At 40.8% G+C, this 26331-nt stretch overlaps 2 protein-coding genes across 2 annotated transcripts in view; both read left to right on the top strand.

Annotated features, from left to right (window-relative positions):
• pals1a (protein associated with LIN7 1, MAGUK p55 family member a) overlaps window positions 1-4741 on the top strand; it is a 35041-nt gene extending 30300 nt beyond the window's left edge. Inside the window, exon 17 of the mRNA XM_069662169.1 lies at window positions 89-4741. Coding sequence (XP_069518270.1) covers window positions 89-265 — 177 coding nt within the window. The 3' untranslated portion in view covers window positions 266-4741. The remainder of the gene's footprint in view (window positions 1-88) is intronic.
• A 2316-nt stretch (window positions 4742-7057) lies between these two features.
• ccdc88c (coiled-coil domain containing 88C) overlaps window positions 7058-26331 on the top strand; it is a 52352-nt gene continuing 33078 nt past the window's right edge. Inside the window, exons 1-3 of the mRNA XM_069661307.1 lie at window positions 7058-7464; window positions 9636-9748; window positions 14241-14349. Coding sequence (XP_069517408.1) covers window positions 7405-7464; window positions 9636-9748; window positions 14241-14349 — 282 coding nt within the window. The 5' untranslated portion in view covers window positions 7058-7404. The remainder of the gene's footprint in view (window positions 7465-9635; window positions 9749-14240; window positions 14350-26331) is intronic.

The raw sequence follows: 26331 nt of genomic DNA on the forward strand, positions 1-26331 counted from the left end.
CCAAAGATAAATACAGTTGTTGACATCTCTAAATGTTTGCCTCAATAATGTGTGTGTGTGTATGTGTGTGTGTGTGTGTGTGTTACAGCCCGAGGAGCTGCGCGACATCATCGAGAAGGCCCGGGAGATGGAGCAGAGCTGCGGTCACCTGTTTGACGCCGTCATCGTGAACACGGACCTGGACAAAGCCTTCAACGAGCTGCTACGACTCATCAACAAACTGGACACTGAGCCGCAGTGGGTGCCTTGCTCCTGGCTGCGCTGAACACACACGATCACACACGATCACACATCGGTCATAGAGTAGACGATGGAGAGCACGTTTCTAGAGATTTAACAAACTGGAACCTGACATGCTGAGAGAAGTACGACGGAGTATTAGGGTCACTGCTGAGAGATATTAAGAGTACAAATACAAACACAAGATAAACATGTCATTCATTCTGATATAAGTGCATTTTCTTTATCATAAATACACTTAAGATAATGCGAGGAAAATAGAGTTGAATAATGTTGAAACATTATTTTTTACTTAAACATCAAATAATTACTGGGAAGAGTGGTTATCTTAAGAACAAAATGCTGTCATTGTGCAGATTAGACGGCATGCATGGACTTGGACTGTAGTTCAAAGGCATTATTGTCTGAGCTCAGTTACCGCATTTTCACTCCATGCTCAGCACAGTACTGTGACAGTTCATTTTGGCTGCCTTTAAATCACTTCAACACCTTAAAACTGGTCTTTATTCTTCTTCTATGCCATAAACGTATGCTATTAATGCTCCAGCTGCTGCCTCAAACACGTCCACATGTGTGAATCATGCATTTTGATGCTTTAGTTAGTTTCAGTGTCCTAAAATCTGTGAATTTACGACCGCCAATTAGGGCCATTGGAAAAAAAAAAGAAAAAGAAAACAGAGCCGGAGGAGAAGAAGAATATTCTGAGAAAACACTAGAAAATTCTAAGATTAAAGTCGTAAATTTGCCAGAAAAAACTGTCAAATTTGTGAGATTAATAAGTCATAAATTTGCGCATGAATCCTCTCTGGACGCCCACCCAAGCACACTTATAGTGGTCAGCCACAACCTCGGGGTGGTTGTTTGTTGTTAAACAAAACAACTGAAACCACTGATTTAAAGTAGTTTTGTGTATTTTCTGTTCCCTGTTAGTATCCGTTATGATGAGTGCATAGGGTAACTGTCATGTGTGATGGTAACCCCTTGGGGCAAACGGGGAGCAGAGAAACGTGTGTTTCTGCAGCAGAGTCTTTTCCTCTATGCAGTCTGCTTCTTGTGTGCAGAGAGGCTGAATCTGCTCCGAGCTCCGTGCCACGCACGCCTGTGTGAGCAGCAGAGCCAACAGGGCACAGGAGAGAGACAGGTGAATCGAGAGGGAGGGGGGCCCTGAACCACAACCTGCTTTTTTGGGGGGGTCGCGGCACGAAAAGGTTCCTGTAAACACGATTTTACTAGTTTTTGTTTCTTGTAAAAATTTGTGACTTTATAATCTCACAAATTTGCATTTATTTTGTCACAAATGTACCACTTTAATCTCAGCGATATCCGAGTTTGTTTTCTGTCAAATTTACGGCTTTAATCTCGGAATCTTCCTGTTTTTTCTCGGTATATTTCTCTTCTCCTTCATTTTATTTTCATAGTTTTTTCTACAACAGCCCTGAAACGCTGTCGTAGAAATCGGACTCAGGTTTAAAAATGAAGTAGTTCCCCTTTAAAGTACATATTGGTGAACCTTTAACTAAGAACATATTGTTAATTATCTCTGACTATTAAAGTAGAAATTTCACAATTTTACAACTTAATACTAATACATTTTGACACTAAATTGCGCATTATCCCTTTATATTAGGACTTTTTGTGTGAATCTATGACTGACGACATTTAATCAGTTTATTTAGAACATTATGTCGTCTAAATAACCACCTTCTTGTTAAGAATGCACTGTGAAGCATCATATCATGACCTCTTCTCAAAATACGATGAGACTTTATCTTTATTTATATGTATTATTTTGTACTCAAAATCTTCATACAGTATTTAATCAATACTTTTATGCTCTGACTTTTCCTTTGTCAAAGTTATCAACCTCATCCTCCAACTTCTGTTCCATGACTTTATCTGGAAATTTCCGCCTTAACACATCAAATGGCTTCATTCTTATTATTTAGACTCTTATTTTGAAATTACAACTTTCTTCTGGTAGTACTATTTTTTTTATTCTTTACTTTAACTTTACACACTTTATCCTATAATATCAAAACAACTCTAATAACACTGTGCCTTTATTCTGAAAATTCCAACTTAAATTTAAACTTTATCTCATTAAAACAAGGCTTTTATTTTGTAAGAACAACTCATTATATTATAATACTTTGACTTTTCCTCTAAGTCAAACTTAATTCTCTCAATTTCTTCTTGTGTAACATTGACCCTGATACTCTGTTGTACCGCAGTCAGCCTCCTCTAGAAGTACTGACCTGGTGGCACTGTTAATGAGAGGGAGGAAACCCTTAACTAACTGGTCTCTGATGACGCCTTACTGGTTCACAATGTTTCCATGCAGACTCTGGTCTCTCTCTCATCTTCGCATCTCTTAGTGCGACCAAAACATGGACCTGGAATTTTTTTATTTCCTTATTTTTTTGTCTGTTTTTCTTCTCTCTTTCTCACAAATGCTGGGCCTTGTTCACTAAGCATCCTTTTACCTTATCCTGTGATCATTTCAACCGTTATGATTAAAAATATTTAAATTATTTTTAACGTGTTGCAGTGCTGAGAATCAGTGTAAACATTTGATTTTGTATTCTTAATTTTTTTTTAGTAACTGTGGCTCGGCGTTGGCTTGGCGTGGCTCCCGAGCACAGAATCGCTGCCCCTGTTGAGGAGTAAAAGTGAAAATCTCACACACAAACACACATTGAATCCACTCTGAGCCACCGTATTTACTGCTACGAAGAACACACACGCATTCTGTGCGTACAGAAACAGTGCATTAGATGCTGACTTTCCTCTGAACTGGGGAGTAACGTGATTTATGGCCTGAAGCTGCAGCCTTCTGAACCCTGACTGACTGACATGACTGACTTTCCTGTTAAATGTACACTATTTACCATATTCACAAGGCGGCCATTTTCCTCTGACACCACGCAACTTCTAGGTTTGAACTATGAAGCCAATTCCAAAGTGTCACAAGCTGCAGTTCCTCGAGTGTCCACTTGAGGCTGTCTCCAGCAGTGAGTCAGTCCCCATAGAGCCCCATGTTAAAATGTCCAACAGCAGAAATAAACATGTTTACAGCCTGGTACAAAAACATTTAGTCTCTATAGCTCAACTACACAGAGGGTCGTTTTTTTATATAACCTGTTTAATTTATATTTAGGCTTAGGGGCGTGGCCTCTTTGAGTGACAGGTGGGAGATGCTAGCTGTCTGCTAGGTGTCCCCTCAGCTAATTCAGTCACTGAACGTAACCTCTGGGCTGTGTTTGTGTTGTTGCTGCCTTTTGGGAATTTATTCATGCATAAACAACTGGAGTCTCCTTCCACCACAAATAGAATCTTATTCTGCATGTTGGTTAACTAGCTTATTAGCCAGCTAATAAATTAGCATTGGACTTTGCGTTTGGTCTTGTTCCACTCTAGCTCCACCCTCTTATCAAAAATAGTCACTTTTTTCTCTAAAAAACAACATGACAAGTGAAAATGCTGAATTCAAGGCTTCAAATGAAGCAGTGACATCACTGTGGCTATGTCCACTTGGATAAAAAATCCTGTTTTATAGCCTGTTAGCTACTGTTAGATTAAAGCTAATGTTAGCTTTCACCCACTTTCTAGCTAACATTACTGTTTAATAGTGTTAAAGGTCATGTTAACTTGAATGTGGTTGAATGCTAATGTTAGCTGTTATTTTACAATATCTAATAGGTTATCAATTTGTTGTTTTTCCCTGAAAATTCCCGGATTTTCTCTATCCATTGTTTTTTATTACTTTCTTATTAATCAGGAAGAAGTGAAACTACAGTTTACCAGATACTGTACAGTTACACACCTTAAACCTAAATCAAAGCAGTAAGATGTTATCTGTTTGAAAGTATTTGATCTTCCCGCTCTGAGCGTGACGTCAGAAGAAAATGGCCGCCGTGTGAATATGTTGAATTGCAATAAACACTATAAATAAAGGACACAGCACTTGATATTTCCTGTTTTTCCTGACTGACGTACGACAGACGATCTTGTCAGCTGACTCTTTCTGTCCTGTCTGATCACATCTGAGTAGAATTGACCTTTGAACCCTGAGCAGGGTGATGAAAACGTGAGAGTTGTAGTTTTTAGTCGGCACGTGATGCTGAATTTATTATATATTTAGTGTGTGTGTGTTTGTGTGAATGGATGTTTGTGTGTGTGTGTGTGTGCGCCTGTCTTTGAAGACAGTGAAGTATTATTATTGTGACCTGAAGTAGACCTGACACCATATCACTGTTATCACTGGGTAGAGCATTTATATATTTGTAATATTAAAAATAGATTTATGAAGTCCAGAATGCACCAATAGGATCGCAGGTTTCACCTCCCTCGCCTCCCTGCCATTGGTCCAGGAGGAAGAGGGGGCGGGGCTAAGTGGAATTAACTGTATTGAATGTAAAGTTAATTTACACCACTTCCTGTTTATGAGACATCACTTTTTCCTGAGAAAATCTGCTTTTTGTATGAATATTCACAATGAATAAATAAATAGATGATTGATAAAAATGACTGGCTGACTTTTTGTTTTCTCAGCTGTAAACAAGAAACTTCTCCAGATAAAGTTACTTACATCTTATTGAACAAATGAAAACTCTGTTAAATTCTTTAAAAGCATGACAGTAAAAGTTTATCAGTAACATGTGCAGCATTAACTGAAGCATATTCTTTCTCTTTTTAATCTTTGAGATGACTGATTCAAATATTAAAAGTATTATTACTACTATTGTTACATTTAGATTTTCTTACTGTAAGTTTCAAGTGTTAAAATTCTTTTTAAGTAGAAAACAATTGAAAGAAGTCAAACTTTGTATCAGACATAATAAATACATCAGAGGAGGAAATTTGATATTATAATTTTTATTAAAATGTCCAATGTTGTATATTAAGTCAAAATGTAAAGAATAAAGTAAAACAGAAAACGTTCCCTGCTCTGAAATGGTTTACAAAAAAAAGTAACAGTACATAGTGACCTACAATGAAGTGATCCAGACCTACTTGAGGATGCACTTTTTACTTAAAATAATTTCCAATTTCTCTGTGATATTTAAAATATATTTGTTTCACATAACAACAACAGTCTTGATGTCTCAGCTCATTAGTGGAAAATAAAAACTGTATTTCACAGGAGCTTCTTCAAAGCTGATCTGGTATGCCATGTAGTAACACCATTTGACCACAAGGGGGCGCTGCTCTTCAGATTATTGATGCCATGTGCAATTTGTTTCAAGTGGAACAATGTCCACAGCTCTGATGACCCTCCTAAAGCCACGTCTTCGCCGAAATAGCGTCTGTTAACTGTATCTTTTTCTGATTCTGGACAGTTTAAAGTTTCTAAACTTTCTGTTTCCTGTTTGATCATGCCAAATTAAAAGTACAATCTGGACGTGAGCAGCCTTCCAAAGAAATGAGTCATTTCTACAGGTGTAATAAAATCTCCACCCTTTATTCTTCCACATGTCAGACTGAACTGAGACCAGCATAAAAAAATTATCTTCACTTTCTAATTAAGATTAAGGTGTTCACTAAATGTTTGCCTTCACAAGTTGACCAGATGCCTTCATAAAAAGCTAAAGACTAAAAACGTATTTTTTCACATATAAAAACATTTTGGTTTATTCAGATTTTAGTCCAAAAGGCAAAATGGAAGTTGTTCAGTTATCAGTTGCTGCTGTTTTGCATTTGGCCTTTGTGTTCTTTGATCTGAGCTGATCTTTGGTTTCCTTTTCAACCTGTTTGAAGAGGAATCCGAGAGTCTGCGGTCAGAGCAAGAGGATTACCCCCAAACCATTTGCGTGTTGGTTTAAAGGAAGAATTCACCCTAAAAACTAAAACGCTGTTCAAATAAAGTGACAGATGTTATCATGGAGGATGCCAGAAACAAAAAACACACAGCGTGGTAAGAGAGACAAGTGATGACATATATGGGTCAGGCGACGCCCAGTCGCTGCATAGAGGTAAGAACAGAATAGACAGGTGTTGTTCTGTTCAGAGACAAGCAAAAGCCCAGGAGGGCATAAATATGCTATTTATCAAATTCTTACAAATGTAATATTTATTCATACATATTAGTGTGCTGAGTATATATATTTTATTATGATTATAATTATTGTATACCTTATACAGATTATGTGCATTTTCCTTTTTATGTATTATTTATATATTCACTGCCCATCATAAACGTAAAAATCAGGTCAGAGTCTCTAAATATAAACGTTTATTCTGCTGGATAAAATCATTTCAGATACCAAACTTTATGCAGTGAAATTAAATACGAGGAAAAGAAAATATTAACTCTATAGGACCAATATTTATAAAATAATGTAATAAATTAAAACTCTTTACTTTGTGTTACTGACAATAATCCACTAATATAAAAGTTCCCCCTAAAAAGTTAGTTTTCTGTTAACTCTTTCCTATGATATTTGATCTTGTTCCGTCTAAACTCTTTGGCCGGTTGAATCTGAGAAGAAACGTTACTGAAGCTCTGCACTGTAATTGGCTAGTTTGTCGCAAGGGGCGGGAACCGCGCTTGTAGCAGAAGCGGATTGGACAGTTCTCCTATCAGTCAATCTTCCCTGATGGTTTCACCGACAGGTTGATGGAGAGAGGGAGAGCAGAGAGGTGCAGTGTCGTGCTGGGGATGTAGAAACAACGGAAATAACTATTTTAACACTTTCTGCTTTCTTCTATTGCGCAAACTACGTTTTTCTACTTGGACTACATCATCATTTTCTTATTTCACGGCGGCTTCGCCGCTTTACGGTCCGAGTCGTGTATCCTTGGCAACGTGAACAACTGTCCTGCGAAGTTTGGATCAAGTGTTTTACCTTCAGCCGGAAAATAAGCTGGATTTTTACCCGCTAAATGAACGAAACTGGCTCCAGGGTGCATGTGGGCGTTTGAGGGAGTATTTCCAAAAGTTTTTACTCATATTTAAAGTGATTTTTAGTTTAAACTCAGTGTTTAGGGAAACGGGACAGCGCGAGACAATAGTGGTGTGGGAGAGAGCTCGTGCAGGGGGGGATCGATGCCTCGCGGGGGCTTTGTTCTGCCCTGTGTGGAGACCCAGCGCGAGCCTGCGGTGGATATTGATTGACCGGTGGATTGATGATTTGTTGGTGATCGGTTAGCGATATCGCAACAACCATGGATGTGACTCTGTCCGAGTTACTGGCCACTTTCATGGAGTCTCCGCTGGTGGTGTGGGTGAGTGGGAGCAGCACGCGCACACACACAGTTGTGATGATGCACGCGAGCGGCTGACCTCTGTCTCTGTTTTACTTTCTCTGTTTGTCTCTCAGCCGTATACAGTCATTGGCCTCAGCTCGAGTAGGAGAGCAAAATGACTACCCAATACCAACTAATTTAATTTATCATATTATAAACCCAGAGATTAAAACTTTAGGCTGATATATTTCAATGACAAGAGGAAGATTTTCAATATAAAAGCCGGGTGCAGGGTGTTTTTGGGACTTTCCAAATTATGATCTCATACGATCTGAAAGAAAAAGTTATTTTTCTGTTTATTCTGCCTCACTGGCTACAGCTGCAGTTTTTAAAAAGTTTATTCACCTCTTCGTCATCTTGTACCAACAAAAAGCTGTTCACCCAACGTTGACCCAAATATGCTCTCTCCTGGGGTGCATTTCGCTGTGTTGCTCAATATCCAAGGGCTGGATGTGTTTAAAAACAGTCACTATCTTTACTAAGACAAAAAGCACTGAAGCTTATTTTAATAATATGACTCACATAAAACTGAGTAAAAACTTATTAAAACCTTATATAGAGTAAAATAGAGTATAGAGAATAAAGAGTGTGTGTTTTGCACACATTATTTTCCCGCATATGTTAATGTACACGCATATGTAATGATGGTAGTAGTACTTTGGTCTTGTAGCTCTTTTCTGTATATTTAAATATACTTGTTGGCAAAATAAACCAGAGCTGTATTCACTTTAAACTTACGATAGCCTACTTAAAATAACTGAGATGTGTAAGTGTATGGACTATGTATTTCCATATCTGTAGTTTATTGTGATTTTATGGTACTGAAAGCTGTATATTTTAATTGCAGTGTAGCTGTCAAAGCCCAACTAGGAACAAGAGTTGAAAATAAGATATAGCTACAAACATATCAGTTCCATGCTCTGTATTGAAACTATGTTAACTGCATTTTCCCTGTTAGGGAAGAATACAATTCTCAAGTGATGCATACAAAGACATTTAGGATATATAAGAGACTGTACTCCCTGCTGTATTTCTGTTATGGAGCTCAGTGTCTTCCATGTTATTTGACACCTATTTTAATCACCATGTTGACAAATAAAAACTCTCCGCCCAGACTGTGAGAAGCAGCAGAGCAGTCAACAGCCTATTAACGCTGTGGTACTTCCTGTTGACCTGTGACCTCACATCCTTTTGACCTGACAGGTCAAAAAGGTTTTTTCCTGCCCTTGTTAGACATACAAACACAATTACCACAGAGCTTAAGGACGGCACAGGGCAACTTTCACCTCACTCTCTGTTTTTCATTCTCTTTTTTCCTTTATTTTAGATTCAATGCATGAGTGTTGTGCCCAGAAGGTTCTTACTTCTTTAACCAGACTTCAGGATAGTTTGGGGGAAGAAAATCAAAGAGTAGCGCTCCTCTTTAGCGAGGCCTTTAATCCCAATTTGCTGCGGTGGAGTTGCTCCAGTGGGCAGCAGATCAGACTGTGGCTTTACTGGGCAGCTTCCAGCTGTGTCACTATATTTACTATAGTCACCACTCTGTGAGCGTGAGCAGGGCGTCTCCCAGAGAGCGAGCGTTACTCTCAGCAAACCCCCTGAATACAGAAAGGTTGGAAACATATTAAATGTTTTGTTTTTGTTATTTTAATGCGACTATAGCTCTTTAATGAAAGGTTCCAATATCTTAAAGTCTATTTTAAACATCACTAACATGCCCTTACGCACATTGAAAGGCTTATTGGACACTCTTATTGTTTGTGCTTTTCATACTGGCCACAAAGACGTTACAAAAGCAATTTAAATTTATGTTTTTGGGAGACAAAGTCCACAGTTCTCGTGCAGAAAAATGAACATTGCAGCTGACTTTGAGATAAAGTTTAGTAAGTCGGTTATCATCAGAATAACCATCTTTTTACTACCAAAATTGTGTTACTATTTCTCTGCTGCAGCTCAGTGAGTAAATGTGGAAGCACAATGAGAGAATTATTTATACTAAAGAGACCTTAAAGATACCCAGTCAATCTACCATGATTTAGAAATCTTGCTGCAGGATGTCAACCAGCATATTAAGTTAAAATAAAACACATCTATAGAGTTCAGTGAATATTTCTGGTTGCGATGTGGTTGACCTCTTCTCTTGTGTGCAGGTGCGGACGTTGGGTCCTCTGGGCCCCTGTGAAGACGCTGGCTCAGAGGAGCGAGTCAACATGTTCATGGAGCTGGTGGACGGCGTCTTCCTGCACAAGATCATGACCCACATGTAGGTCACACACTAAAGACAGACTGAGAGTTTTAATTAGCATGAGTCAGTGAAAAAAAGTTCTTTTGGTGTGTGTTTGTGTGTGTCTGGACTGAGTATATGAGCGGTAAGTGAGTTAATCCGGTGTTTCCTGTGTGTGTGTGTGTGTGTGTGTGTGTTCACACGACCACATCCTGACTTGCTCGTTTCAGGTTGAAAACGTCACAGCCAGATGTTCTGCTGAAGTCTGCATCAAGACACACAGGGGGGTAGAAAAGAGCGGCTGAAGCAGGTTTATCTTCAGATACACAAAGTCAAGAAGTTGGTACTGCAGAGAATCAGTAATATGACGCAACAGTACCTGGCTTAGAACAGGAGTGCAGGATGTACATTTCATATAGGCTAGTTTGATCAGGCTATTCAAAGGGAGATATTTCTTATACTACAAGTTTGTTAGGACAAGTTTTGATAGTGTCTGTTCCAGATTTCAAATCGTAATGGTGGTTTATACTTTATTTTTTCACTGTCAAAAGATCCCATGAAAGTATAACCCGTCTCTGACTGTGTGTTAAGACCAACAGCAAAGTGACTTTTTCATGCAGAGAAAAGGACTTCCTGTTTCTATAAAGATTAGAAAAACATACGTACAAACTAAATGAAAAGATGCAAATAGATGTAAATGTTCTGATGGCTGCAAGAATGAAGTGAATATGGGCCACTTGCAATTTTGTGCAGCTTGTTTTGTTTCTTTTTCAGCTCGAGCAAGAAATTCACATGAAGCCTATCAGTGTTTCGATTGCCTTAATGTTCTGAAGTTGCATCATAAATGTTTGAAAAAAAAACAAGCCTTTTAAAAGTTGTTAGCTTGTCTCATCTTGCAGAAAGAGCTGACAAAGCCTGAATCAGACTTTTCACAAATCTGCATCATGGTGTAATTAATCTCTATTTAAAGATTCTACGTAGAAATATAGAATGTGTAGGCAGGGACGTGGATTTTAGGGATGGCAAGTGTTCTGGTTTCCGTTTGTAGTACGCTTGTAGAGTTATATTGACCAATCACGTATCAGCAGGCTGCAGTGGAGAGCAAAAGCAGGCGGATCGTAATTCGCCGTAATGACACCCCGGCTCCCATCAGCGTCATCTGACAACGCTTTTCCTTCTTATTAATCTCTATAAACAGACGTCTGCATGCTAACAGCTAACAATCTGTTCTACATCAAAAATTTAACTTGAGACAAATTCCCTTGACACTGTGTCACAAAAGCTCTTCAGCGTTCGGATTTCCCGGTATCCTCGAATGCATCATAAATGATGGAACCGACCTCCGTTCATCAAATGAGCATTTTAAAATAAGTGTTCTTCTCCTCTTGAGGACAGACCTGACAAAGCTTCATGTTGTTCCTAATCTGCATCATGATGTTGTTCTTTCAGCAAACTGAAGAGCCGTTAATTAAAGTCGATCACAAGAAGATTTTTTATTTTTCTGTAAACAATGCAGCACGCGGAAAAGGAAGTCTTGACTGGCAGTCGTTTATCGCTGACCATCGGCTACACGGCCGGCATGTTCACCGTTGTCCCCAGAAGCTTTATCGTCGTCAGACTATAGCCGATGGGATCCGAGATTGTGGTGTAGTTCGGCATCCTTTCAAACTGTTTATTGTCATTATATCTCAGTTAAATCTGTTCATGTTGGGTTCATAGCGCTGTTGTAAGACTGATTTCAGCCCATGTGTGACTTGCTAGATACAGTGAAACTACCACTCGGCGGAGACCGATGGACAGGCGCTCCACAGCTGACACAGAACGCCGGTACTTGGTGTCCATTGGAGAAATCCTGGTACTGATCCGAGCTAACCGCTCATCGAACTGGTTAACCTCAAGTTGCTGGAAAAAGCAATAAAGCTAATTGAGAAACAGTTCCTGGAGAAAGTTGTGAAGCTAACAGAGCTGTCAGAAGTCAGGCAGGCTGTCGATCAGGTTTTATTCAACATAACTTGATGAGAGAATATTCTGAATTTGGTTTAAGTAATGCAAATACTCACAAATTATCCTGCTTGTCAGTAAGCTTTAGTTTTGTTGAAAAGGCCCAGTAGTTTGATAACAGAACGGCGTTGTAGGTTTTAGCAAATGTTACTCAGAAAAGAATCAAAAATCCTTTTTCAGGGGGACTATTCCCAGAGGCTGAAAACCACAGTCGTATTTGTGACTAAGCCCCGATAACATGAGACATTCATTGTTGTTTTGGTCTTTGTTTGGGGATTTGCTGACAGTAAAAAATATATTAGAATCATCAAACCTACCCAGACAGCATTTGGCCCACAGGACAGTAATGCTGTCCACAGTAATAATAATGACATATACAGACCTCTGTGGAATCCGAACCTTCTCCCTCCCAGACGACCTTCTGTCCCCAATCACACCACATGTTCATATGTTAGTTATTGTCTTCAGAAACAATGACGATCAGGCCATTGTTCTCCACACTCTGAATGTAGGCTGGGCTGACTGGGGGGGTGATTAGGACGTGGTAGGGGTTTATGGGAAAGTGGGTTACAGACGAGGAGGAGGCCAGAAGGAGAGCTATGAAGAGACAGTTGGTAAATCAGTCGGTGTGTTCACTTATAATTCTGCCAGAACTTTAGAAAAATACACGTGAACAGGGGCAGAGGCATCTTGATGTGACAGTTTCATTGATTGGCTTGCTGACTGGGATTAAATGAAGCATGCTCGCTTTAGATCATTTGCAGCTCAAACATTAGAAACGGTTGAAACTGGTGGTTGAAGTTGTTCAAAACATGTGTATTACTCTAAAGTGTGTTGTGTTTGATAGTTTGGGGAAAGTTGTGGAAGTTAGAGCGTCATTTGAAGAGCAAACACCTGAAGCAGTTAACTTTGAGTGTGAAGTTAAAAATCTTAGATGGGACAGTGATATAAGAATTTTTGTTTCAACTTAGTTAAAGCAATGAAAGCAGCCAGTAATTGGAGCTGAAACTCTTCGTGGATTACCATAAAATCAGGAATATAAGTCGCAGTCTTTTTTGGGGGGAACCCAGAGGGGAACACAAAAACACACAAATTACAGCTTACCATCTGTTTTTGCCATGTGGAGTTTGCACTCCTGCTATCTACCGGTGCGGTGGTTGAGCTCAGCCTACGGTTGCGATGATAGTTGTGAGGACGGCGGCTGCACTGGCATTTTATATTGGTACATTTGTTGCACCTGCATATAGGACGCAGCCCACCTTTTAGATTAAAACAAAGTATTAAAAGTGTGTTTTATACACAATTTTACGGTTATTGATTTAATCTTTGAGAAATTCAGTTTTGATAATGGGATAATCATGTCAGTTAGAGTTAGGAAAACAGAAATGCAAAGTAAAAGTTGTGCTTTCAGATTATCCAGGGTCACTTAGGGCTTTGAAACACGGCCTAAATTAAAATCTTTGTTGTTTTTCACACCACAACAGATTTAAGATTTTAATCCAGTTCTGCTGCTCACGTTGGCGTCTTTCCGGCTGTGTGTTTTCAGGCTGCTGCTGTCTTGTGCAACACACTTCTCCCCCTCAGCTACATGTCTCTGTTTGAGTTGTTGGGATAGATGAGTCTTTTGATTTATAAAGTCACAGACTTTATACAAACCTTACAGCAGACAGTGGTTTGCTGTTTGGGAATGACCTCTGGACCTTAATAAGCGTCTGCTGCTACTGTACTTTGACATTTAACCTGTGTCTGAAGAACACTCTCTTGTTTATATGAACTACATGAGATCGGGGAAGTGGGGGCCACTCTGTGCCCATATTAGCCCAGTTAAAGCTGCTGAGGAGTTTTTCACTGGATATGAAACAGGCTGAAATTAATTCTGATGACTCTTTATGACCTACAAAAGGAAACGAGACCACCAGCGACAATACTGTTTATTATTTTATAGTTATTTCTAGTGCCTGAAACTGCTGGCGGGGGGTAGGTGTCAGACGACGTGATTAACTGCACGCCGCCTTTGCAAACATTTAAAGTGAGTGATCCATATGACTGTTAAAGAAAGCAGGATGAGATCTGAGCAGTGGACCTGTAAGCACTGACAGCAGTTTAATTGACATTTATAAAGTAGGACATTAACTTCCAAACATGAGCAGAGGATGAAAGTTTCAGCCATGTTTCAGATTCAATGTGCCCTTCTTTAATTGACTTTTAAACCGAGCCAGTCGTCTTGGCGTCTTCCCAATCAGCAAAACATTTCGAGCCTGAATCGAGCTCTGACATCAGACTGATGTCATGATGTCATAGCAGGTCAGCCAGACATCGTTACCCCCCCACCCCCGTTCATATGCAAATCAGTCTGGCACAGACGTGTGTGTATGTGATCATAAATCCTTCTGCAGCACAATAGTTACCCTCAAACTGGTTTGTGTGTGTGTGTGTGTGTGTGTGTGCGTGTTTAATGGTCTTTGTCTTAAATAGCCCCGATTAATGTCAATCTAAAGCGCTCTTGTTGTGTGTGTTTGTGTCTCCATAGTGACCCCAGCCCAACCAATCAGAGGCTCAACAAGAATGTGAACAATGATGTGTCGCTTCGCCTCCACAACCTCACCGTGCTCACCAGACACATCAGGACGTACTACCAGGTACACACACACACGCACACACACCTACACACACTCTGATAATACTGTGCTCATGGGTCAAACTGCAGCCACGTGGTCGTCAGCATTGTCTTCTTTGTACATTTAGTGTCCACAACGTCTTTTCTTTGTAAGTCTTATAACCATGTAGAATCTTTTCATTATCTCTGGGTAAATGGCTCCAAACTCACTTTTTTATAGTATTTAAACCAATATTACTGAATAATTAATTGTTTTCAGTCTCTGTCTGTCCTTCTAGTTAGAGATGAAGCATTTAAGTGTCTCATCAGCTGATGTTCGATGTCCTGCGGGGTGCATATGTGTTTTTCTTTAAGCCCTGTTACTGTCTATGTGTTTTCTGGCGAGTCTATTTTAGCTGAGAGGTTACCAACTCTCACAGGCCTCAAAGGCATTAGCACACACATCAATTCATTTATATACATACCTAAACCACATGAACGTGTGTGTGTGTGTGTGTCAGTCACAGGCTGCTTTGATGATGGTTTACATCAGTATGGATCCGACTTGAACTTGTCGGCCGGCTTTTTTTGTTGCTTGCTTGAGCGGAATAATCTGCAGTGATCAATGCAAGCAGGAAGTAACAGTTTGTTCAGATCATTGGGGACAGGTTTTAAGCAAATGTGAAGCCCAGCGTGTTATCTGATATGACATATTGATTTCTATGTAATATATGAAGTTTTCAGTTCTGTAAAACACACTAACTGCATCATAAAAGAAACCTAATACTTGTTAATTAACATCCAGTGTCTCTAAAAACTGAACCCTGTAACATGTTCTTATCTCACAGATCCCACTCATACTTTCCTCTGTTTTCGCTCATTGAAGCCTGAAAAATTAACTTTGTTTGTTGGTTTTTGGGCAGTGGTGTTTTGGTGAGGGAAATAGTTTATGGAATATTTTCGGAGAAGTTTGTTTTCTTTGTCGCTTGCTCCTTGTCTGGAGGAAAGCTGTTTTCAGCCTGGATTCACAGCAGTTACGGTACAATGGATTCTTACAGTGGTTTGTTTTCGCAAGAAGCTTCCTGCAGCCTTTTCTGCTGCTTGGTTCAAGACGTCCTGCATGAAAGGCGATAGAGAATGTATTCAAGCTATTTCGCTGTTAAGAATTATAGAATCAAAGTTTAAGAATTTCCTTTAAGTCCACTAAGAATGAATTGCAGGCGCTGATATAAATTGCACCATGCATCATTTGCACCCACTTTCTGCCCCGTCTCAACGTCTGAATCACAAAGTAAATTGCTCTGATGATATTCAAGCGCAAACACGCCCTTAAAGTTTCGCAGAGCCGTGCAGCTCGCTCTTGTTTTGTGTCTGATTGTGGAGAGAAGCTGTCTGCACCTCCACTCTCTGCTGCACGGAGCTGCGCTCTCAGGCATGAACTGAGCTCCACAGTGACGGAGCTGAAGTTCGCCCTTAGTTAGCATCTGATTTCCCAACCTTATTAGGGCCTTGAGTCACTAGGCTGACGGTTGGCCTTCGATGGGCCTTTGATGGGCGCCTGTGGCTCTAGTTTTTGTTGTGTGTCCTGCATCATTGACATTTGTCGGCCCTTGTCTGCAGCTTTTTGGACGATTGAGTGTGTTGAATGGGAGGAAGAGAGAGAAATATCTATGAGACATTTCTCCAGTTGGATTATCAGCAAAGTAAATTGGTGCTCCACACTGACGGAGCTCAGCTCCATGCACAGAGTGATGATGAGCAGGGAGAGGAGGGGGCAGCTCTTCAAACAGTTTATTGTAAAGTCCAGACTAGACAGGTGCTTTACTTGTATCACTGTCTGTAACACAGCTCCATATCTTGTGAGGGCCTGAAACAGCAGCTTGGCCAGATATAATACTTCCTGTCCTGTGTAACGGCTCCAGGCCCTTTCCAAAAAGTCCTATTTTGGGTGCATTTAACACTTTGTGTGTGCTTCGAGAATTAGGTGTTTTTGTGTCGTTTGCACAGGTGTAGCAGGCGCAAAAGCTGCACAGTCGCTGAGTGAATTCCCTCCTAAAAGTGCTTGCTTCTTCTTCACATGAACGTCTTCTAAAGGGGAGGGGAGAGATCAGCTGTCCAAGAACCTCGACCGAAGTCGGCCCTGAGTTAGCATCTTATTTTCCCAACCTTATTAGGGCCTTGAGTCACCAGGCTGACAGTTGGCCGTCAATGAGCGCCTGTGGCTCTAGTTTGTGTTGTGTGTCCTGCATCATTGACATTTGTCGGCCCTTGTCTGCAGCTTTTTGGATGATTGAGTGTGTTGAATGGGAGGAAGAGAGAGAAATATCTGTGAGACGTTTCTCAGGTTGGATTATCAGCAAAGCAAATTGGTGCTTTCTTGTGCAACTTGTTCTGGCTGACACCACAAGAACCATTTGCAACCTGTTATCAGATAACGTTTGGTTAGATTAGCTTTATAAATGAGAGAGGAGGATGAATTTGATTTAAAAAACAAAGGAAAGAAAAGTGTTGTTTGAGCTGATACAAATGTGAAGTCAATCATGTCATGTTATATCTTCTCAAAGCTAATCACAGCTGCCGGTCGGAGGCATAAATCCTCTATGCGTGCATGCACACAGTGTGTTTTTCTATGAATCGGAGATAAGGAGCTCAGATGCAGTTGATGTGGCTGAGCTGCAGTCATGTCTCACTGACACACACACTTCCTCTAAGCTCTAACCCCACACAGAGATGAAAGAGGATTGCTTGCATGTAGTCATTGCATGTATACAATAGTTGTTTTATTGGTGTTATTAATCTCTCAAAGGATTATTGCATGTTTATTAGAGAATGTCCAATTAGTGTTAATGGAAAATGTATTTAATTAAAGCAATAAATTCCTGAGTGAGCGCTATACTGACAGAAAGCTGAGTTCCCCTGCCTGTGGACCTGTGCCTACATGTACCAGGATGCATTGCGCACCAGCAGCCACCACCTGGGCCTCGCTCTGCTGCATTTCTTCTGCAGTATACTCCGGCTTCAATAACTGCAGCTGAATCTCGAGTTAGTGAGATGATCTTTGCCCGTAACATCTCATAAACTTATATGTTCGGATGCCATCAAGGAGGAGACTTGAAATGCAAGCTGAAATAGCTTCTAGTTCTTCAAGGCCACCATCTAGCTGGTGCCTGAAGAACATCAGATTGTGCAGCTGCGCCCCAGAAACACGTAACTTCTGCAGCAACTGGCAGCAACTATCTGAGTAAAGCTTACTCAGATAGTCAGGTAGAAAATTGGCAAACAATCTCTCAAATGTTGAACAAAGTGAGCCAAAAAAACACTTTTACACTGCCAGTTAAAGGCGGGATTATTACACCTCTGTTGCGCCCCATCTTTAATGTGAAACGCACAGAGGCGTAATGTTGGGACGAAGTCGTTCCGCCTCTCAGCCGGCATCAGAGGCGTAACAGAGGCAAAACAGTGTCGGTGTAAACGGCGGAGCCAGCAGGAGGAAACAGCGCCGTGTGTGAGTCTTTGCAGCACGCGCCTTTTTGGACCCCGCACTCGTTCTGCTTCCGCTACACCAGAATGCTGTAAAAACACACACTGTGGCAGCTTTACGCCGGCGTTATTGGTCTAATGTAAATGACATAACAGCGGAGATTCGTTGCAGCGCTGAGGCAGAATTGCAACGTAAAAAGATCTATGGCCTGAATGCAATGAAAAATAGAAAGTTTAAAAGTAGCACAGACTTGAGGTGAGGTCCCAATTGCTGCTTATTTTATACACAATTGGTTAGCAGGCGTCGTCCACATTGTACAGCTGACAACTCAACTCGTATCGTTTAAGGGTTGTCCATCAGATGTCTTTAGGCTGATTGCATGTCGTCATGTGGCCAGCAGTTTTTCATTATTACTATAAGCACACTATAGCTCTTCACTTATGGTAAAAGTATAACAGCTTTTACACTGATTAAAAAACATTAGGTAATGTCCAACAAACGTATAAAGCTTACGCCTCTAAATGTGAGCAAATTCTGATCCCGGAAGTCATTCTCGATCTTAGAGACAGATTGTTCGACAATATGACAACAAACCACCACACAGCTTTTATTTGGTGCTTCGAAACCGCCTGTGGAAGACCACAAAGCTGAACGGTTTAGAAACAAGTGAATGTTATTTCATGTAGGAACAAGACAAGTCTGTAGTTGAGCTTGTTACATTTTTAATAGTTTTTAGTCCACCAGCGTCGGTCTAGACGTTGATTTATGGGAAGTAAAGAGTTTTATTAGAATTTTGGGTCAAAAATTAACACAAAGATGTAATCCTGCAGCCTCATCCAAACAAAGTCAGTCTTTATTTTTGTGCCTCACATAAAACACAACAACATTAATTATGTGAAGCTCGTTCACGTCAGACACAATAAAGGTCACATCTGCTGCTGACTGATTGTGTGTACACTGCATGAAGTGGGTCATTCTGGGCAGCACGGGGTTAATCTGTGCATGATGGTTAATCTCTAACCACCATGGCCTTGACACACACACACAAACATGTGCACGCACACACCTCAGTATATCCTTAAGTCAATGAGTTATGAGCCTCAGAATGCGACTTGGTTTAGGATCAGCCGCGAGAACAAGAGACACACACAGATAGACACATGGGGCTGGGTGTTGTCTTTCTCTTCATTAGATGATGTCTCAGCAGACATACAGGCAGGCCCACCGACTCTCCCGTCTCCCCAGTGAGCACTAACCATTTATGTGTGTGTGTGTGTGTGTGTGTGTGTGTGTATGTGTGTGTGTGTGTGTGTGTGTGTGTGTGTGTGTGTGTGTGTGTGTGTGTGGGGAGGGGAGGGGGTGTCAGTCACCTCCCTTCTGTTCCCTCTCCGTTGCACAAAGCACAGTAACTCGATCTCACAGGCTCTGAATACTAAACTATTTACTCTTTTCAGACTCCTGCTGGGTTTAACGTCTAACTGGTCGATCCAAGTGCTCGAAGAAGGGACTGATTAATTGATTGACAGTTTATTAATTAAATAACCAATAACCAAATAAAGATGGTTTCAGCTTCTTGTCATCATAATCACTTAACAAGCTAATGATTTGCTTTAAGAGTGAGATCCTTTTTTAAAACCACAAACAGCCGATACATCGCTACCTTTAAAGCCACCAGACTCCATTCACAAAAACACTAATTTTACCACCCAGAGACCCAGCAGCTGCGAGCTTTCCACTGCCTCGATCAGTTAGTTTTTATACGTTATTTTCTGATCCGAACAAACTTTTAGAAACACCAAAGTCACACAATTACACAAAGACAGTAACCAAACCTGGCAGCGGTAGAAAAGCTACTCTGTGTTCTGCAGGGTTAAATTACTGGTTTTGTCAATGGAGTCTGGTGGCTTTGAAAAGAGCGATGTAACGGCTGTTTCTGGTTTTTTAAAAAAACATCTTACCTCAACAAAAAGGTCCGTCTCTGTAGTGATCCTGCCTTTAATGTTGTCAAACACTATGAGCAGCAAATAAGCACTTTTAACTGACATGCATTGATCAGACAGATTTTCTTGAAAGGGTTACTTTGCAGGTTTTAAAGTCTGTTTGCGACTTTATCTAGGACCCAGGTTCAAAAGAACCATTTCTGAGTCTATAGAAGGATAAGTCCTCAACTGTGTAAAAGATAATAAACAATGATATGAAACAGGGAAATGCACCATATCCTTAGTGTGCATAACTGATTATTGTGTTTAAACTGATTACTGACAGAGAGATCTTTCACGTGATGGATTGGTCACACATCTCAGCATGTTAACCAGTGTACAAATCTTCATTTTTACACCAAGACAGATCCTGGTTTTCGTGCTGGCAGCTACAAATTTAGCAAATAATGCAACATTGACAAAACTAAGTGACACAGACATGAGCTGTTAGATAAAGGGCATGCTTTAGTCGCTTTGCACGGGCTGTAAATGACAAGCCACACAAGCTCTTTTATCACCTCAAAATGAAACATACATGAGACGAACCAGGAATGTTTGGGACACAAGAAGCTCTATTGTTGAAAGAAATGACAGAATTACAGTGCAGACATCGCTGCGTCAAACGACGTCATTCGTTTCATAACCTCATTCCGTCTGATGGCAGAGTGTCGGTTATACTCGGACACTTTTGTCTGAGTGAGTTTTATTGTTGTGCAGTAACTTCAGCAGAAGTCTCCCTCTTGCTTTTTCCTCCAGCCCGTTTCCCCGTCTCTCTTTACCCCTCCTTGGTTACCGTGGGAACTGAGGAACAAAGCCCTGAGCCTACATGGGATGTTTTGAACTTCATATCCTCTGGCCTACTTAGTACACACACACACACACCCTGACTGGGTGGATGTTGGACAATGTGGACAACAGTCAGTGTGTGTGTGATGGAGGGGTGAGGCTGGACTGTGAGGTTATCAGACAGTAGGGCCAACTTTTATTTTTTCCTTTGCTTAAGGTTGTGTGTGTGAATGTGTGTATGCAGTCATCCTGAGGTCTTGCCAATTAGAGGGGAACAACAGGGGTCTCAGAGTGCTAATGTTCCCTGTATCAATAGAAAAAACAAAGAGAAGAAAGAAGAGGAGTTACTATAGAGGAAAGAATGAGCTCTTTACATGCCTCCAACTCTCTCCTCCATCTGACAAAAAGCATTCATAAACTAGTATTTAAGGAACAGAAGAGTTTTAGTGCCAAGTATAAGAAAGCATTTTTCTGCATTTAAGAACAAAGTTAATTTATTTTTTCTTTTACCTGGTACAGAAGCCCTAAGCTGACATGCATCTATACATTTTATTTCCTCTGTTTTCCTGTGATAACGAGTCATTTCGATTGTTTTCTCCAGACTTATTTATCTCATTATCTGGAGATAACAGTGCTGCACCTCCGTAACGTCAGATGATCATAACTCGTGTCCCCAGAGCTGCAAAAGCACAAAACAAACAGAAACAGGCTTAACTGACCTCATTAGTGTGGGCAGTGGCAGCAGGGCATGTCCTGGGGGAACACTACAAAGCAAGATTTGCTCTAATCGAGGTAGCTTCAGAGTTAACTCTGAGTTTTCAGTACTACAAAGCTGGTTTACTTCTTACCAGGGTAGATCACCATGGTAACTAATTCTGAACACCTAACCTGCTCCGGAGCAGGTTATGTCGTGTAAAAGAAAGTTTCGGTCCTGATGTGTGCACAATTTATTCAACGCAAAAGATGCATTTGCTTAACTTACGGCATCTCAGATGTAAAAGTCTTGGCCAACAAATAAAAGAAAATTGCAATGCAGATATTCCAAAGACGAGAGGAGTTTATTTTTCTATTTCTAAAATAAGTCGCTCTCGGATGTAGAGCTGCACCATTAAAGCCAAAATGATAATCACATGTATTTTATCCGCTCAGGGCTTCCGTACTCGGGAACAGTTTGTGCCAGTTTTTAATTCTAAGAATGTTACAGTTTTGACCTCAACAAAGGAAGTCATATTTTATTGTTCCTTTACTATGCCACTGAGTGGAATGTCTCAAGACCTACTTATTAGATTTAAATTAAATTAAATTAAACTTTGGGCCCTGGGACAAAAGGAATGAAGGTCCAAGTTGTTTGTGGATGATACCAGTGAAGGACTATTTGTATGATCGTTTGCTAAACAGATTTTGTTTTACCTCTTAACTTAATCATCCATATTCTGTCAGTAAACTATTAGTCCTGATACTGATGGATAGTAATTAATTTGTCTTTTTACACACATTTTCCTTTAACCGCCTCTCAGTGTCTTGTTGGCATCGTTGCTTTGACACAGTATTTGAACATATTGTTCAACTGTAGCCAAAGGTACAAGAAACCCACACAGAGTGCAGAAGTCACATAAAGTTTCGTCAATTTTAACCTTGTATGTGTTTTCAGATTAAACCTAGTTTCAGGTTAAGAATTCTAATTATTTTCTTTTTTTAACAACCTTGGCAGCATGTGTAACCTCTGCAGAAGAATATGTTCTGAGTGCTTTGAATGAACGTGATTATTATCTTTGGTTATTGCTCAATTTCTTTATTGATTTCTTTGAAGGCTTTATTGATTCTTCACATGCAACTGCTTTACACCACAAGTGCACCAGTTTGTCCAACATGGGTGACGTTTTACTGAAATCTTGAAGAAGCTTTTCTTTATTCGCTACATCAAAACTGATTTTTAAATACAAAGTTATACAAGTGCTTTTTGGGTAGCAGGATGGATCAGGACATGTTTCTGATGTCGGCCTGTGAAGCCCACTGTGATTCTTATGTGACATTTGGCTTTATCAATAAAGGAAGAAGTACAGAGGTATTTTGTATTAGTATTTGAAAGCTGTGAAGGTGGTGAGAAAGTTCTGCAACATCAGCTGCTCGGTCAGATCTTTGGTGAGCTGCCACCATTTTATTGATCTGGGATTAGAAATGTGAGCCCAGTGTGTTAGTGGGCCATGGATTGAGGCCTTGTGCGTATGTGTGTGAGTGTAAATGGGTCATGTAGCTGCCTGTATTGATCCCTTGTCAGTTTAAAGTGTTAGATCCTGCTGGTGATGTTGCTGCAGGAGAATATCTATAGATCCGTGCTATCGATAGTGCACACACACTCTCTCTCTCTCACACACACACACACACACACACACACACACACACACACACACACACACACACAGCGAAAGTCATAGACATTGACATTCAACGTACTTATTATATAATTTCTTTATACTGACAAAGTAATTGCAAAAAAATAGTGAAACACCACATATATTAACATGTATTATAACCAGCGCAGGTACAGGTGGTGTCGGCCAGAGAGCAGAGTGTAAGTCTACCTGTCTCATCTATAATAAACAACCAGCTAGTTAGCACTGACCTGAGACCTTCATCTTTCTCTCTGAAGGGAACCTGAACACACCACGGAGCTCTAAGATAACGCTCATGTTAATGGAGCTTCTTTCTTTCATTCTTAACAAGGATTTGTGTTCAAATTTTAATGGTCCAAAAAATATCATGGGACACAAACAAACAACAAACTATTTATTGCAGCTTTGGACACTTCAAATAAACTAATATCCAAAGTTGCATTTCCACCCAAAGTACCCAAAACTTTAAGTCCCTGCTTTTCAAGAACCCAAAAGGTTCCTTCAGCCTGTTGCTGTCTGTGTTTCAATGGTCTAAAGACGCCCAAAGATTAGACTAAATATCATATTAGTCCGCTAGTGTATGAAAAGGCAACAGCTGTTTGAACATATGCATTTGTGACGTGGCTAAACAACAACGATGATGCCATAAGAAGCGACACCTTATCATTGCAGGTCACTGATTTTAAGGCTGTACACAGGCGGGGAGACCATGCGAGTTTAAGTAAAAATAGGTTTGTTTCTCTAAAAGAAAAACTCAACACTGAGGAAAATAAAAAAAGGAAACCAAACAAGGTGGAAGGTGAGAGAGGAGGATTGACTGATTGCCTCCCGTTTAAGAAGCAGGGCCAGGTGAGCCAGATGTCCTGATGACCTGACTCCGCCCACCAGGACCCTGGATGGTGAGGCCTGCACCCGGAGGGTCGTCACAGTTGATAATCAATTGTCCTAATCTGAACTTTGTCATCGGCCCATCTGTCGTAAGCTTTAACTGTAACATCCCTGATGTGTCGAAGCAAAATAGACAAAAAACAATCACTAGTTTGCAGCTGCAATTTTCTAAAAATGGTGGCTGAAATAAAAAATAAAAATTACTTGAATAATCAGAGATGTTGAGTCCTGTAAGCCCCACCCCCAAAGGTCCTGTAATTTGGGGACGTATACCCCCTGAGCACAGAGCTTTTGGGGGGTTACGTAAACGTGTCCCAATCCAGGGGCTGCAGCCTTTGACGGCCGATTGCGTCACAGAAGCGCGTCGAAGGCTGTCCCAATGCGTCTTCTGTTTCCCCAGTGGGCCGCGAAGGATGCACCCAAAGGATCCTTCGGCCCACCGTATCCCAAGATGCATTGCATGCCAATTCAAATGAGATGGCGGACTTTTAAACGGCCGAGGAATACACTTTCAATGTAAATGTTTTTGGTTTCAACTTAATGGATTAGCTAGTGTTACACATGTTTAACAAAACAAAAGGGCCCTCGAAACAAATTATCTTTATAATGAGAGGTTAACTTACGCTACGTTAGTTATGCTACCTAGTTAGCACGCTAGCTACCTGTTGCTAGGTGACAGGAGCTGCGTTTGGTGATGAAAGGGTAGACCAGACTGTCTCATTTCAGTTCGGCTTTAACGATCTATGCAGGCTATGAATGGAGCATCCTCCTTGGGCCGCCTCCTTCGAAGGCTGCAGCCCCTGGATTGGGACACAGCTACCATATCCCAGGGACCTAATTTGGACCCTGGTCCCTGAGCTGAATATGCACCAAGTTCCTCCAAAGCTTCCTAGCCCCCCAGGGAGGAATTTTTTTTTTAAAGTGTAGTTCAGGTTGTTTGACATTTTAATTGTAACACAGTCTCTGCTTCTCTTTGTTTCTTAACACACTTATTCATGAGTGTTAACAGATGTGAAAAATACTGAAAGATCGTACTCTATCGATCACTTTAAACTTTATTTATGACTGTTGAAACTTTGTTTTTAATGTGACCCTGACAAACTTAAATTGACCAGAGCAGCTAGAGTAATACAGACCAGCAGCAGGGTTTTGCTGGTCCTGCTGTGTCTCGGTTTGACATTTCGAAAATGTCTTAGTTTCTTGTGGCGGGATTTAAAGTTTCATTTCATGCAAAGGCTTTCATCAGTCGGCCATAGTCTCTACCACCATTGTGTTTTTGTTGTGTATCTCATATGCAGAGGCTTCTTGTCAAACCCTCCAGACTGACGGTGTGTTTCAGCTGAAGTCATGCTGTGCTTTAAAGACATCTGGTAGCCAGCTCGCATGTTTTATTCACTACAGTGTGTGTGTGTGTGTGTGTGTGTGTCACAGAGAGAGAGGGACTGGTCGGGTCTCTCATTACCTGCTGGCTTATAAGCCGCTGTAACATTATCTGCAGGTATTTGACAGCCTCAAAGCTGTCGGTGCAGCCCAGTAGTACCTGTGGTGAAAGCTGATCGCGCGTTTATTTGCCTGGTTGGCAGATGACACTCTAGACTGCAGCATTAAGTATATACAAGCGCATGTAAGAAATTTGAATGGGTTTTTCCAGAACTGATATGGAAACAGAACCAACACCTCATGTGACTGTTATACTTTGCTTTTTGTTACACGATGAGTACGTGAGAGTGTGTGCAGGTGTGTGATGTGTTTTTGAGTGTATTATTCCAGCCAGCCCTTCCCTGCTGACAGTCACTTCCCTCAACCCAACACACACACACACACACACACACACACACACACACACACACACACACACACACACAAACACGGACACACACACACACACACTCCCATTAGTCCATTTCCCTTCGTCTTAGCCAGCGGTCATCAGCATGCCTCCTCCCATGTGCCCTTTCTCTCACCCTAATGCCTTCCTATGTGACCTTATTCCCCCGTCATGTTTCCTCATATCAAAACAGCTTTCTTTGACACATGGCATGTTTTGATAAAGACACTGCACCTCTGCCTCTCCCCATGCGCTGATAAAATATGATTTATTACAGTTAATAAGAACACATTGAACGTGTGGTATTTTCTTGGCCCGTCTGAACAGTCAGGTGTGTTTTGGGCGGCAGCAGAGGATATTCTGGTATGGAAAGTATTCCCTCCTAGTGTGCTGTTTCTTTCCTGACTCAGACACACACACACTTTGTGTTTCCTGTTGGCTGTTGGCCTAAACACACATGCACAGACACACACAAGTCTGGGTCAGTTAGAGTCTGGACTTTGATTCGAGTCTTTAAAACGTGGTTTTGTCAAAGCCGAGCAGCTCGTGTGAAAACAAGAGCAGATTCTCTCCGCTCTGTTTGTTATTATACATCACAGTAACAAGCTGCTCTTAGAGGAGAAAGTACTACTTAAAATACTCAACATATTTGGTCTACTTCTGAGCTCAT

This window comes from Semicossyphus pulcher, unplaced genomic scaffold, assembly GCF_022749685.1.
Source record: "Semicossyphus pulcher isolate SPU_LCO1_2020_fin unplaced genomic scaffold, fSemPul1.0.p SCAF_14, whole genome shotgun sequence".
Lineage (NCBI taxonomy): Eukaryota > Metazoa > Chordata > Actinopteri > Labriformes > Labridae > Semicossyphus > Semicossyphus pulcher.